Here is a 16,316-nt window from a genome sequence, read left to right on the forward strand (position 1 = left end):
TGGGATGTTGAACCTGTTGATGAGAGAGGCCAAAATAAAATTTCCTGCAGATCCGGAATCCAAGAAGGCCTTAGTAGAGAAGGAGAAGGTAGAGGCAGATATCCGCACAGGCACAGTAAGGCGTGGAGAAGCAGAGTTGACATCAAGAACTGTCTCACCTTTGTGCGGAGTCAGCGTACGTCTTTCCAGGCGGGGAGGACGGATAGGACAATCCTTCAGGAAGTGTTCGGTACCGGCACAGTACAGGCAAAGATTCTCCATGCGGCGTCGTGTCCTCTCTTGAGGTGTCAAGCGAGACCGGTCAACTTGCATAGCCTCCACGGCGGGAGGCACAGGAACGGATTGCAGAGGACCAGAGGAGAGAGGAGCCGGGGAGAAAAAACGCCTCGTGCGAACAAAGTCCATATCCTGGCGGAGCTCCTGAAGCCTTTCGGAAAAACGTATGTCAATGCGAGTGGCAAGATGAATGAGTTCATGCAGGTTAGCAGGAATTTCTCGTGCGGCCAGAACATCTTTAATGTTGCTGGATAGGCCTTTTTTAAAGGTCGCGCAGAGGGCCTCATTATTCCAGGATAATTCGGAAGCAAGAGTACGGAATTGGATGGCGTACTCGCCAACGGAAGAATTACCCTGGACCAGGTTCAGCAGGGCAGTCTCAGCAGAAGAGGCTCGGGCAGGTTCCTCAAAGACACTTCGAATTTCCGAGAAGAAGGAGTGTACAGAGGCAGTGACGGGGTCATTGCGGTCCCAGAGCGGTGTGGCCCATGACAGAGCTTTCCCAGACAGAAGGCTGACTACGAAAGCCACCTTAGACCTTTCAGTAGGAAACTGGTCCGACATCATCTCCAAGTGCAGGGAACATTGTGAAAGAAAGCCACGGCAAAACTTAGAGTCCCCATCAAATTTATCCGGCAAGGAAAGTCGTAGGCCGGAAGCGGCCACTCGCTGCGGAGGAGGTGCAGGAGCTGGCGGAGGAGATGATTGCTGAAGCTGTGGTAGTAGCTGCTGTAGCATCACGGTCAGTTGAGACAGCTGGTGGCCTTGTTGCGCTATCTGTTGCGACTGCTGGGCGACCACCGTGGTGAGGTCGGCGACAACTGGCAGTGGAACTTCAGCGGGATCCATGGCCGGATCTACTGTCACGATTCGGCTGGCAGGAGGTGGATCCTCTGTGCCAGAGAGGGATTGGCGTGGACCGTGCTAGTGGACCGGTTCTAAGCTGCTACTGGTTTTCACCAGAGCCCGCCGCAAAGCGGGATGGTCTTGCAGCGGCGGTAGCAACCAGGTCGTATCCACTAGCAACGGCTCAACCTCTCTGACTGCTGAAGATAGGCGCGGTACAAGGGAGTAGACAAGAGCAAGGTCGGACGTAGCAGAAGGTCGGGGCAGGCAGCAAGGATCGTAGTCAGGGGCAACGGCAGGAGGTCTGGAACACAGGCTAGGAACACACTGGGAAACGCTTTCACTGGCACGATGGCAACAAGACCCGGCAAGGAAGGAAAGGGGAAGCGAGGCTATATAGGGAAGTGCACAGGCGAATAAACTAATTAAGCCAACTGCGCCAATCAGCGGCGCAGTGGCCCTTTAAATCGTAGAGACCCGGCGCGCGCGCGCCCTAAGGAGCGGGGCCGCGCGCGCCGGGACAGGACCGACGGAGAGCGAGTCAGGTACGGGAGCCGGGGTGCGCATCGCGAGCGGGCGCCACCCGCATCGCGAATCGCATCCCGGCTGGGAGAGGTATCGCAGCGCACCCGGTCAGCAGGTCCGACCGGGGCGCTGCGATTGCGAGGAAGTAGCGAGCGCTCCGGGGCGGAGCGGGGACCCGGAGCGCTCGGCGTAACAAATATTGAGTGCCTTGATTTACCGATAGCACCATAAAAACTATGATCACATATCATACATTCATCCAAATGATCCCATACTTGTGACATAAAGAGTGTGTGTTGCAGGCACGTATTAGTACCTGTGGATTCCTGAACGCTGATCTTGACATGTCTCCTCTTCAGTTCCAGCAGGTACTTTTCAGTGCTCCATGGAGTTTCCATGGATAGTCCTGGTGGCAACAGGAGACTGCCCTGGCCGGTGGCGTCTCTACTGTGTAACTCCCCACTGAATGTTTTGCCCGATGGTACTGGCAGTCACTACCTGTAAGGTACCTGTAGAGCCCAAAATTCCTTCCCACACATTTCGGAATTTAAGTCGGTTTTCTTAATCTGGGATGGTTACAATTCGCCTGGGATGGGTAGATGGAGAGGGAAAATCTGATTGTCAAGAAGTTGAAGAATCCAAACATAGAGAATTGTAAGCAAAAAGTTCATATTTCATTTATATTTCAGTGCATACTGCGCAAATATTGGGAAATATTGCAGAGTGACAAAATAATAGGAGAACATCTACCAGTTGCTCCATCCTTTGTTTTTCGTAAAGCACCAAACATAGGCAATCATATAGCTCCAACAATAAAAAAAAAAAAAAAAAAAAAACAAATGGGGTCCACCAAGCTACCGGACAACTTCTTACCTGAGAAAAAGGGTTTCTTCCACTATAGACAATGTGAAGCCTGTAAAACAATGAAAAAACACCGAAGCTCACATTCAGTAATGCACAAGATCACACGAATATAAGATTGTGAACCACATAAACTGCAAGACAAAGGGAGTCATCTACCAGTTAAAATGTCCATGTGAAAAAACATACGTAGGAGAACAGCTATATAGAGAGAGAGAGAGTAATTGAGGGACACCCCTTGTCACTACGTTTAAGGGAACAACATAATCCATCAGTTAAGGGTTCAAGTTTTTTTGGGATTGAGAAAATCATCCCACATTGCAGAGGGGAGGGGGGGGGGGGGGATTGACTATATCTATAAGTTATCAAGAGCGGAATCTAAATGGCATTATTAACTTAAACACAATAATTCCCCACTGGTTAAATGCTGAGCTTGAATTATTCTGCTTTCGGAATTCATGTGGAAGAACTAACTCTCCAATGGAAGCATATACCATTTCAGTGGAAAAGATGCCACCGGCCGGGGCAGTCCCCCGTTACCCCCAGGACTTTCAGTGGAGACCCGTGGAGCACTGAAAAGTACCTGCTGAAACTTAAGAGGAGACACGTCAAGATTGGTGTTCAGGAATCCACAGGTACTAATACATGCTTGTAATACACACTCTTTATGCCACAAGTATGGGGTCATTTGGATCAATGTGGGATATGTGATCATAGCATGTAAGCTTTCTAGCGGTAGACCTAGCAGCACCAACTATATACATTTTTTACATGTTCGTTGCACTATGTACGAGAATCAATGTTTTTGAATATTCAGTTTCGATGAGAATTTGTCAACAGAAACTTGGAAAAATATTTAGTGAGAAAAATGCTGATGTTCAATACTTATTTCACCTGCTGTACCTGATAATTTCCTGCTGTCTGAGTCTCCTATAAACCCCAGTATGTAAATTAGGCCTCTCAGTAACATCACACACAAAATTATTATAATGTATCTGCCTTCTGCTGAGGGGGCCCTATTCTCAGGGAACCCTGAGCACGTTTTGGGAGGCCACAGGCCCTCTTTCAAGCTGTTTAGTAGGTACACCCAACATGTTAAATTGATGAAAACCTTCAGATTTTTATAATATTTAAAGGAAAACTGTCACATGTTTGCTCCCGCACTATCCACAGGTACTGATGGATAGTGCGGGAGATGCTGATTCCTATGAGCCCTACCTTGCCCGGATCCGCCCAGCCGTTTGCCCGTAATCTTAGTTTTAATATATGTGGAAAACTGTCTGCAACTGGCACGGGCGGGGCTTCTACAGCTTAACTGGCACTAACGTCAGCGCCACTTATGAATATTGATCGTCCCTCCCTCTAGCTCTCCCTCTCTTCGCCGCTCCTAACTGGAGTGAGGGTGGATTAATATTCATAAGTGGGCGGCGCTGCAGGCGGGCGGCACTGACGTCAGTGCCAGTTAAGCTGCAGAAGCCCTGCCCATGCCAGTTACAGCAAGATTTCCACATATAATAAAACTAAAATTGCGGGCGAACAGCCAGGCGGATCCAGGAAAGGTAGGGCTCGTTGGAATCAGCGTCTCCCGCACTATCCATCAGTACCTGTGGATAGTGCGGGAGCAAACATGTGACAGTTTTCCTTTAATAAAAAGATAAAGACATGATTCTTTTCCCTTCAGGTTATCAGAGTCCACTCTCACTGCGTGCAACAGAGAGTCGCTGCTGAAACCAAGAATGGGATACTTTTTTCCTTGTCCACTAAACTGACCAGGCTGAAATTCCTGGTCTTAGGAGACAGACGCTCAACAAACTGTAAGTAAAAATTTGATATGTTCTCTTACATTTGTCAATGATGAAGGGCTTGTAACTGTGTCACATTCTTTTATCATGATCTGTTTCAAAGAATCTTATAGAATTGCTTATTGCAATATAATACAAAAAAACTATTTTCGGCTATGTTAGGCTATGTTCACACAGTGGAATGTCTGCATTTGCAAATGTTTTTTGCAGAATTCCGCATGGACATTCTGCAATATATTGGATTGCCTATGGAGTTTCCTCACAGACTTAAAGGGGTACTCCACTAGCCAGCGTTCTGAACATTTCGGTCAGCCACGCCTCCTCATGGAGTCAGGCCATGCCCCTCAATGCAAGTGGGAGGGCGGCCGTCACGCCTTCTCCCATAGACTTGGATTGAAGGGGCGTGTCCTGAAACTACGAGGGGGCGTGTCTGACCCTACAGATGCACACAGCGTTCGGAACTAAATTTTCCGAAAGCTGGCCAGTGGACTACCCCTTTAACAGATATTAATGAGCCCTCCCTATAGACTATGGGGAATTTTACAGCACAATTTACAATGAATTTAACATAATGAAGGCTTCATAGCAACAGAGAAAAGTGACTTGGATAATGGTAACCCTGACACCCTAAGACATCCCGGATTTCACTGAATTTTACTGATATTTATCAAGTCTGACCAAGATAAATATGTTTCTTCTAGCTATAGTGATCTCAGATATCTCTTCAGCTGCGGGGATAAGGATAAGGCCAAGACTAGGTAGAAATAGGCACACTACACACCTTGTTCTGACAGACCTTGGGTCAATATAGAAACCTTGCTTCAGTTTTGTTGTTCAAAAAACAGAGAGCTCTAGGACAATGTCATCTCCTATTTTCTAAGGCTGCACCCTATAATAACAATGCTTTCCTTTTCTATATACAAATATTGTAGAATGCTAATAAATTGATAAAATATAGATACACTTTTGTTTATTGTTTTGTTCGTCCACTATTTTTATCTGGAAAAATCAGAGCCTATCACTGAATCACAATGTCTGGTAAAACAAAAACATGATAAAACATAAGGGTCATACTGTATCTCTACTTATCAGTTATCAGGTAAACCACAACAAAGCTGAATTTCCTTGTCAGTCCTGAAGTATTTTTGTCTTTTTACAGTAATTTTGTCCAATAATTAAGCTTAGGTCCACACAGTATTTGTGTACTACAATGTCAGTTGCACTCATGAGCCGTATATATGGCAAAAAACATCTATTTAGCTAGTATAAGTCATACAGTTTATTTTTATTTTTTAACGGGAGTCCATGCAGACCTATGTCAACTGTAGTGTCTAAACAGCATTTGAACCTAAACATAGAAACATAGAATGTGTCGGCAGATAGGAGCCCTTTGGCCCATCTAGTCTGCCAAAAATTCTGAATCCTATCAATAGTCCTTATGCCTACCCCATGCATGCTTAAACTCACTTTTAAACCTCTGTCCTAATTTAAAACTATGTCCTCTTTTGGTAGTTTTTCTTTTTTTAAATATGCTCTCCTCGTGTTGATTCCCTTTATGTATTTAAAAGTCTCTATCATATCCCCTCTGTCTCTTCTTTCTTCCAAGCTAAACATGTTAACGTCCTTTAACCTTTCCTGGTAAGTTTTATCCTGCAATCCATGTACTAGTTTAGCAGTTCTTCTCTGAACTCTCTCTAGAGTATCTACAGTACAGACCAAAAGTTTGGAAACACCTTCTCATTCAGAGTTTTCTTTATTTTCATGACTATGAAAATTGTAGATTCACACTGAAGGCATCAAAACTGTGAATTAACACATGTGGAATTATATACATAACAAAAAAGTGTGAAAATATGTCATATTCTAGGTTCTAGCCACCTTTTGCTTTGATTACTGCTTTGCACACTCTTGGCATTCTCTTGTTGAGCTTCAAGGGGTAGTCACCTGAAATGGTCTTTCAACAGTCTTGAAGGATTCCCAGAGATGCTTAGCACTTGTTGGCCCTTTTTGCCTTCACTCTGCGGTACAGCTCACCCCAAACCATCTCTATTGGGTTCAGGTCCGGTGACTGTGGAGGCCAGGTCATCTGGTGCAGTACCCCATCACTGTCCTTCTTGGTCAAATAGCCCTTACACAGCCTGGAGGTGTGTTTCGGGTCATTGTCCTGTTGAAAAATAAATGATGGTCCAACTAAATGCAAACCGGATGGAATAGCATGCCACTGCAAGATGCTGTGGTAGACATTCTGGTTCAGTATGCCTTAAATTTTGAATAAATCCCCAACAGTGTCACCAGCAAAGCATCCCCACACCATCACACCTCCTCCTCCACACCAGCACACCTGTGAAGGGAAAACCATTTCAGGTGACTACCTCTTGAAGCACAACAAGAGAATGCCAAGAGTGTGCAAAGCAAAAGGTGGCTACTTTGAAGAACCTAGAATATGACATATTTTCAGTTGTTTCACACTTTTTTGTTATGTATATAAGTCCACATGTGTTAATTCATAGTTTTGATGCCTTCAGTGTGAATCTACAACTTTCACAGTCATGAAAATAAAGAAAAATAAAGAAAAAGAGAAGGTGTGTCCAAACTTTTGGTCTGTACTGTATATCCTTTTGGAAATACGGCCTCCAGTACTGTGCACAATATTCCAAGTGAGGCCTCATCAGTGTTATGTACAGAGGCATGAGCACTTCCCTCTTTCTACTGTTTATACCTCTCCCTATACATCCAAGCATTCTGCTAGCATTTCCTGCTGCTCTATAACATTGTCTGCCTACCTTTAAAGGAAAACTGTCAGCTTGCTCCCCCCGCACTAACCAGCGATACTGGCTAGTAGTGCGGGGGACGCTGATCAGTTTGATGTTTACCATGCCCGCATCCGCCCCACCGTTTGGATGAAATCTTCAATTTTCTGTATATGCTAATTAGTGCTGCCCAGCTCATCAATATTCCTCCCCTCCCTCTTCATTACAGAGTGGTGAGAAGAGGGAGAGGTGGAGGGAGGGGAGGAATATTGATGAGCATGGAGGCGCTGCGAACGGGCGCTGCTGACGTCAGACTGCCAGTATCCGTGTAACAGAGAGTCATTTATCACCTAATTAGCATATACAGAACATCAAAAATTTCGGCTGAACGGTGGGGCGGATCCGAGCACGGTAGGCATCAAACTGATCAACGTCCCCCGCACTACCAGCCAGTACCGCTGGTTAGTGGGGGGGGGGGGGGGTCTCAAGCTGACAGTTTTCCATTAAGTCTTCTGAAATAATGACCCCTAAATCCTTTTTCCTCAGATACCGAGGACTGCATCACATATTCTATATTCTGCCCGAGGGTTTTTACTCCCAAGGTGCATTATCTTGGACTTTTCTGATAATGCACCTTGGGCGTAAAAACCCAAGGACAGAGTATAGAATATGTGATACAGTCCTAACCTCAGTATCTGAGGAAAGGGATTTAGGGGTCATTACTTCAGAAGACTTAATGATAGGCAAACAGTAGATTTCAAAGTAGGCAGACAAATTCTAACCATTTCTGTTTATTATAGATTTCAAATTTAAGATGTTAAAGGGAAATTACAGTTTAAGCAAAAAAAAAAAAAATATATATATATATATATATATATATATTTATACAGAGCCAACAAATTCCACAGCACTTTACACTTTTAAATTGCCATAAAGGTAAATATAAACCCATATTGCACCCTACCACATAAATATAAAACACAACATTTATTGGATGATGTATTAAAGAGTGGCCATTACTCCATTATTTTCAGTAGAAAGCTCAGGCTATCCTTTTGACATAGAAGATCATGTGATGATTGTGTTTTGACTGTTTATGTCCATCAGCAGAGTGAAGTATCTCAAATGAACATAAGTGTATTAATCGAGCAACATTTGACTATGTGGACTTTGTTACCGACAGTTGTTGCAAACACGCCCTGTGTCAATATTGACTAATTCAATTGTGTTAAATCTTGGGTAAACCATTGTTTTTTGTCTGCAGCTAAAATGATTCCTTTGACTCTGGAAGAAATACTGGCAAGATACAACCTCCCTCTTAGTGTCCGCTTATCCTCTGCTTGTTCTTATACACAAAAAGGAGATCAGAAGTCACAAGATGAATTGCTTAGTGAACTGAAACTGCTACAAACGTATGAGGAAAGTTTCCTGCTGGGACATCAAATTGACACGGGTAACAAAACTCAACAGGCATCATATTGTGGGGCTACAATTATCGAGAATTTAGGCGAATTTTTTTCACTCATTGATGATGTTTTTGTCAGTTTCCATTTCATATATTTACAGAGTAAATATATTAACTCAACCTTTAGGCTAAGAACATAGGCCCAGATTTATCAAACTGTGTGAGAGAAAAAATAGAGTGATTTTACCACAGCAACCAATCACAGCTCAGGTTTCACTTTACCAGAGCTCGTTAGCTGAGCTGTGATTGGTTGCTGTGGGAAAATCACTCTATTTTTTCTCTCTCACAGTTTGATAAATCTGGACCATATTGAAGAATCTCCTGCCAGAATTATTCAAGCTGGAAATTCTAAGGGCATGCGGCGCGACTGAATCAGCTGGTGGTAGAACTGTGCAGACTTTGCTGTCCCCATATAAGGCAATGTATTTCTCCCAGATTCTTCCAAAACAATGAGCAAGATCACTGTTTCAGCAGCAGAATTTTAGCGATGTAGCGTGCACTGTGCAGCAGAATCCCATTGATAGCAATTGGATTCTGCTGCACCGGTATATCTAAGCAGAATTATGCTCTGAAATGACTAATGTCTGAACCTAGCCTTAAGGTCTATTCACTGTGAATGTGCGGAATCCAATAGAAGTCTATGGGCTTTAATTTGAGGCAGAATTCCGCAAGCGGAAATTCTGCAGTGTGAATAGACCCTTAGTGAACTCAATGGGTTATAACAGGTGTAGGCAGAATTATTATGACCATAAACCTAGTGTAATGACTCAAACTGGTTCTGGTGTTTGGCTGAACAGGTGCTTGGACTTAGGCTATGTTCATACAATGAAAATTCCGGATGGATTTCCGCATTTAATTTCTGCATAAATTTAGAGACAATACACTTCAATGGGATTCTGCTGTCCTATTCACACAGTAGAATTTCTGCATCGGTCTTTCCGCTGTGGAAATTCTGCTTTCCTCATTTCCTAAATTTGTATGGAATTCTGACTGGAATTACATCTGCTCTCTGTGTCCATACCCTTCTCAGGTGAATATAAATCCCCAGCCAGCTTGTCATTCATTTCTTGTGTTTGTTTGTATCTGCACTGACTCTAGTTATTCTCCTGGCTTGATCTTCTCTGTGTATATTGACTTTTGGCTTTTGTAACCTTACCATTCTACTGTCTTCTGAATTGGTACTGCGAGCTGTCCTGGTTTAATCCGATCTATCTGGCATTGCTTTGCTGCTCTGTCTGTTTGTCCTTTTGATGTATCGTGCTTCCTGGTTTGTACTTTATTTAACCCTGACCTGTTTCCCTAACCTCTATACAGTAGTGTTTATTGTTTTAAACTTTGCTATGCCGCTGCACTTATTAAGAACAGAAATGACCATACAGATGAACATTCGTTCCTTAGGGTAGATAGTCAAGTAGGCAAGGAAAATGGCTGTGGGTTAGCTCAGGGCTGAACATATCCCTGCCCAATGGGACAACTAAACAAATATAAATAGTACAGACATTAATTCAGAAAAACGCACACATATATACCTCTCTCCCCAAAATACACAAACATTTAACAGACACAAAGATATTAATACACAGATACATAGTGCTGGGCTAGTGCTACAATTGTCTCTCGCCTTCTCTATCATGTGACTACTGTATGTAATGCTCTGAGTAAATATACAATGCATGTGAGTAAATATACAATGCATACAATATACAAATATACACTTTAATAGCGGATGGTAGACAGCATTACATAAGGAATATCTACAAGTACTGTACGAGAGCCAGAGGAAAAAAATCCAAGGAGATGACCTGGGTGGAGAGATGGCACAAGTGAAAAGGAGAGGGTTAACTCTGTAATAACCCCTTGTTTAAGTTTGTGACAACCACAATATAGAAATGGTAGCCTGTTTATAGCAAACCTAATTCAGTTTTCAGAAATAAATGTGTCTGCCAACCAGTCGTCTGGAACTCTCAGTGAATATTCTATAGGAAACCTTGATCCAATGGCAAAACTAATAGTTTTCTTAAAGAAGTTAAATAATATAAGTTTGTTTTATTTTATAATTTTACAGGGAAGATATTTACTGAAGATCCAATAATTATTCCAATGTACATGAAAGAGCTAAGGCTGGTGGTGGCCATGGGATTCCAAAATGGGGACAATATAAAGTGGAAAATCGCATGTGATTCGTTAACTAGACAAGTGAAACACAAAGGAGACATTACAGATGTTACATGTGAGGGTAAGAAGCATTTGGGAATGGGGTGAATATGTCTAAAGCCAGAATACCCCTTTAAGCCCTTATATAAGTCTAAAATGTTACTGGAAGCTTTTTCAGTGCTGCCTGTATAAAGTATACCTAGGATCCAGGTGTGGTCAGCTGCCACCATTTTTCTATAGAGTACTACATATATTTATTTTTGAGAACGAAATATATAAATATTTATAAAGCTGATTTTTTGATTTGTATATGTGCACTTTACATTGTCCTCTCCTTTACTTATATGCAGAAATATATATGCTAGATAAAAAGAATATTTCTCCACAAGAGCCTTGCTACAGCACCATAGAGCCAATATACATTGACATCAGTGAAGTGAACGATAAGAACAAAACACCTCTGGATAACAAAGGAAAATATAATGTTTACCAAATGCATCCTGTACCATTGCCAAAGCCGGTTGTTAGGAATCAGTCTCAAAATGCAGCATGCACTGAAAGTCCGGCCGCAAAGAACTTCTCATCCTTCAATGACATTCCAAAGGATCTACGTCTTCTGTCTGTCAACCAGGTGTGCCAATGTCTGAGATTACTCAACATGAATCAGTATGTGGAAGCTTTTCAAACATCACAAGTGGATGGTCAAATGGTGTACGACCTTGACCCTGACATGATGAAGAGCTGCTTGGGCATGAATCAGCTTAATGCTTTAAAATTATTGAAGTTTCGGGATGGATGGAGACCTAATGTGCAAAACTAGTCACCTGACTTTCCTGGTAAATAACTAAAGTTTAGCTTATTATTGAAGAAACTACTTATTGTAAATGCTTGTGCACATAATCATTTCAGCAGATTGCAGTACCAGGCAACTCCTATCTACATGCTGTGGACATTTTCCCAATAGAAACTAACCTGGAGTGCAAGACCCATTCACTAGGCCGAATATTATTCCATGTGCATCAAGCGCTAGTACCACTTAGACATGTGCTGACCTCCATTGACGGCAATGCATTTTCATTCTTTCAGCAGTCCAGCACTGCTGCAGCAGTTCCCTTTGTATTCAATGGGATTCTGCTGCACTATGCACACAGCGGAAATTTCGATTCCGGTATCCGCAGAAAGAACAACCCTGTCCATTCTTTCTGCACGGAATGCATTGCCGTCTATGAGATGGCACATTCCTGTGTGGTCCTAGTGCCGGTATGTGATGCCCGTGCTCGCAATCTGCGGAATGTCTTCACTGAGATTTTCTGTGCGGACATTCCAACTTGTGAACATTTTTCCCCCTTAGGAGATACACAGGGAAATAAACATCAGCAAATCTCAACTCTCCAGCAAAATCGCCATAATATGGCCCTGATTTGTCAATACAGAATTGCTGCAAAAAATTCCTGCAGCAAGTCCATATCATGTGCTTTTACCCTTATAAATATGTACCACATAAACCATTGCTCATAAATAAAGCAATGACCAACATTATTCTTTAAAATGCTTTATATTTTACTTACTTGACCTATGACTATTGGTGAATTTAGGTGTCCCCTATCCCCCAGAGAATAGGGGACTGGTGAATTAGTGTGATGTATAAATAAATTCAGGAACAGAAACTGCAATAATATTGTACTGATAAAAATGTAGAATATATTTTAATAAATGTGTGGTTAAGATTTCTGCAGACTACATCATAAGGCTATGTTTCTATAAAATATGTTAGCTGTTTATTTAGCTGTAAACAGCTGGAAAAAAATGACTGAAAGCAAAAAAAACTGATGAAAAACTGTGTGGGAACATAGCCTCATGACTGCAGATAAGACTGAAAATACACACCAAAAAGCTGAGTGGACAAAGAATTATAAGGGAATTCTCTTTTGCATGAAGGCCAGGGCAGAGAGAGCTTCATGTCGTGAAATCACGTATGTCACTACTTCATGCTGCCCTCATTTTGTCTACATTATTATATGTGTATATATCTTTGGTTTACTCTGTTGTCATTAAGGGGGTTATCCAGGAATAGAAAAACTACATGTATTTCTACCAAAACAGCACAACACTTGTCCTCTGGTTGTGTGTAGTATTACAAATTGGCTACATGCAATACCACACACAACCTGAGGACAGGTGTGGTTCTATTTTTTATTTCTAATCCTGTTATTTCTGGATTTCTAATCCTAGATAACCCCTTTAAAGCAAGGGGTCCATACACATGTCCTGCCCAGGTGCCCTATGCTATCAGTGTTTCCCCCTGAACACTCTCCTTCCCTTCTGTGGCTAATTCCTATGGTCTCCTTTTTACATAGTCCAAAATGTAATAAGACATCACTGTATCAGTATACAGAACTGCTGATTTAAAGGGGTAGTCTGGCAAAGCCAAAAAAAATATTACTTACCTCCCACGTTTTCCTGCTGCCTCCGGTATCACTGCTCCTGGTCTCCACCACCTTCCACTTCTGGTCATGGGGGTCAGTACATGAAAGTGCCGCTCAGCCAATCACTGGCTGAGGTGGGACACTACTGCGGCCAGTGATTGGCTGAGTGGCAATGTGATATATTGACAACAGCCCTGTCTCTGCCATGCTCCTCTTCCTGGTGTTGTGTGTCAGTAAGTCCCAATGACGATCATTCAAACACTGGCATCAGCGGTGTCCAGTCTCAGTCAGTGCAAACTAAGTGGCACTCAGAGATTATGACCCTCAGCTCCAGGAAATGAAGTGTGGCGAAGCATGGGAGGTAAGTATACTTTAATTTTTTTTTTTTTTTCAAGTAGGCATATCTAAACATCTTTATAGAAAAAACTCTTCCTAGGAGCACCCCTGTAAGTCCCAACAGGATGCTGCTAAATGTCAAATTGGTCATAGGAGAGATTAGCAAATGTGCTGTTACCAGAGACACATGACTGATACATTACTAAATGATCCTTATCTCCAGTAACTTATCCATATGCATTTTGCAAGATGCTATCAAAGAATTATATAATGAAATGCATTGATAGTGAAATTTGTTTAATGTGATAAATACATTTGAAAATATGTTGCATAATATAAATGATTTTATCCAAAATGTAATGTACATAAATGAAAGACCCGTCTTCTACGATTTTGATTTTAATTATAATATAAAAATCAATATGATCACAGTGCTCCTCCAGCTGAAATGTATAAAACAATAAAGCACAATTCTTGTCACAGGAATTTACTAAATATTCATTTCTAATAGATATTAGTAGAAGAAATTTTAGACCTTAACAAATCACAGACTAAACTAAATAACATGCATTAGTGAGTGATGGACACAAGATGGCGACCAAGATTTGTGCTAGAGGCAACAGGAAGGTTTTACGTGACATGAGAAGCACACAGTTCTAAGTGTTTTAGATTTTGGAGACTTATGATAGGACGTCTAAACTGAGTCAGATAGGATCATTTTGTAAAATGTCTGTGACAAACAATTCCTTTTCCCTAAGGCTATGTCCAGACTACGGAATCTCCAGGCAGAAAATTTCCGCCTGGAGATTCCGAGTGCGGCCAGCACCGGCTGAATCAGTTGGCGCTAGGACCGCGCGGACACTGCAGTCTCCAATAGACTGCAATGTGTTCCACGCGGATTTCCGCCTGAAGAAAGAGCACCGCCTTTCTTCAGGCGGAAATTTCTAAGCGGATTTTCTAAGCGGATTTTCCGCTTCACAAATTCCGAAGACTAGACATTTTAGCAAGCGGAATTTCGGACGGAAATTTTACGACTGAATTTCTGTCGGAAATTCCGTAGTCTGAGCCTAGCCTAAGAGTTACAAACCTCTGGCAACAATCATGTAATCTCCATACTGAGAGGGTAGTCACCAGCAGTATGTTTAAATAGGCACTGTCATTTGAACAAACTTTGCACCATTTCTTATATTCTCATGTACTTGATGTACATGAGAATATAAGAAATGGTGTAATAAACGTTATTAGAGAAAAATGCTTCTTTCTCCTGGTATGAAACTTTTTGCCTTACCCCCCCCTTCATGCTGCAAAACTCATCCACTCTAAAATTGAACTCAGCTTTGCCCTGTGTCTGCAAGACAAGCAATACAAATCTATGGAGGGAGAAGGAGGCAGGGGAAAGGGACAGCTTTAGTAAGATCTCTCACTTCAGCGCTTTATAAAGTTTAGACTGCTCATGCTGTGGCTGCTGCTGTTTAGGTTGTGCACAGAGACATAGAAGTGTAGACTCCCCACCTCTGAGAACGTGCAGTGTTTGGGAGACACCACTGACATTAGGCTTAACCCACCAGCTCTGGGAGAAAGGACGTTATTTAAATTAAAGGGGTACTCCAGCAAATAACTTTTTTGGACTATCATCCCTGAAATGCTGGCATATAAAACAATTATCTGGACTCACCTACTGCCACCCCTGCTGTGCCCTGGAATTGCTGCTCTCGTCCTCCGATGCTGGTTTCTTCCTGTTTGCTGGTGGTGGACGCGTTCCATGGAAGCTGCAGGTTGGTTGGGCTTTGCGATCACAAGCTCGAGGTATGCTGCAGATGCATTCATGTTACTGAGGGCTGGTGCAAGGTGCTTGGACAGCCATACAGAAAGTGTAGAATTCCCTTTGCCCACTCTGTTGGGCTTATAAAGTGTCTGCTTCTGCACTGTCAGTGAAAAAAAGGGCTGCTAATTATTTACAGCTGTTTTTTTTTTGCCAATTACGGATGACTATTAGAGTGCAAAATAAAATGCTTTGCCAGTTTTTCCACTGTATGAGCCCAGACTAAGGCTCTGTACTCATACTGTAAAATGAAAGCAAAAAGAGGGCAGTAAGGGTGGGTTCATGCTATGATTTCACTCTATGGCTGTCGGATCTGGTTGGGAGAGCAAAAACCGGATGCTCCCGTATCCTAGCCGGACCCAGCCCGTATCTAATTCCTTTCAATGAGCCGACCGGAGTCAAACGGCGACTCCGGTCGGTTCATCTTTGCCCCGTATCCGGTTTTCTGTCTGGACCTAAAACCGTATTATGCCGTGGTTTTAGGTCCGGTCACCAAACTGGATACAGGGCAAAAAATGAGCCAAACAGAGTCACCGTTTGTCTCCGGTCGGCTCATTGAAATTAATAAGATAAGGGCCAGGTCCAGCAGCTGTAGAGTGAAATTGTAGTGCGAACCCAGCCTAAAATAGGTATAAAAGCATCCTTTTTTTAAATCTAATAAATAATGTGTTCTGTTAATGTCTATGGAATTATGGACTTTTTATTTATTTATTTTTTTTACAACTAACCCCCTAGGATGTGGCCTGTTTTGACCTTTAGCCTAGGGTTACACAGTGACTTTGGTCATGTGACACAAAGATCATGCGACTCAAAAGGATATTCCAGGATTTTTTTTCAGTCTTTGAACACATGATGCCAAGTTATATTATTATGTAATCTGCTTCTATCCCATTCATGCGCCCCTTTGTCCAGTTTTCATGCACAGGACCCCCACCTGGAAGTGCTGTAGTGCAAGTCTTTTTATTTTACTGTTACTGTTATTTTATTTTCCAGCATTCCATCAGGCCAGAGACAATACGTCATAAGTCACATGGTTTCCTAAGGTAGTGGCTA

General features: G+C 42.5%; 1 protein-coding gene across 2 annotated transcripts in view; it reads left to right on the top strand.

Moving 5' to 3' along the window:
* Positions 1 to 13,807, top strand: part of LOC130368746 (uncharacterized) — a 32,477-nt gene extending 18,670 nt beyond the window's left edge. Inside the window, exons 2-6 of one of the 2 annotated variants that reach the window (XM_056572897.1) lie at positions 4,190 to 4,322; positions 8,325 to 8,513; positions 10,591 to 10,761; positions 11,030 to 11,515; positions 12,031 to 13,807. In XM_056572897.1, coding sequence (XP_056428872.1) covers positions 4,190 to 4,322; positions 8,325 to 8,513; positions 10,591 to 10,761; positions 11,030 to 11,499 — 963 coding nt within the window. In that variant the 3' untranslated portion in view covers positions 11,500 to 11,515; positions 12,031 to 13,807. Of the gene's footprint in view, positions 1 to 4,189; positions 4,323 to 8,324; positions 8,514 to 10,590; positions 10,762 to 11,029 lie in introns of both variants that reach the window. The other variant, XM_056572895.1, reaches the window with a different exon arrangement.
* The last annotated feature ends 2,509 nt before the right edge of the window (positions 13,808 to 16,316 follow it).

The sequence above is a fragment of the Hyla sarda genome, chromosome 4 (genome assembly GCF_029499605.1).
Source record: "Hyla sarda isolate aHylSar1 chromosome 4, aHylSar1.hap1, whole genome shotgun sequence".
NCBI classification, from domain to species: Eukaryota; Metazoa; Chordata; class Amphibia; order Anura; family Hylidae; genus Hyla; species Hyla sarda.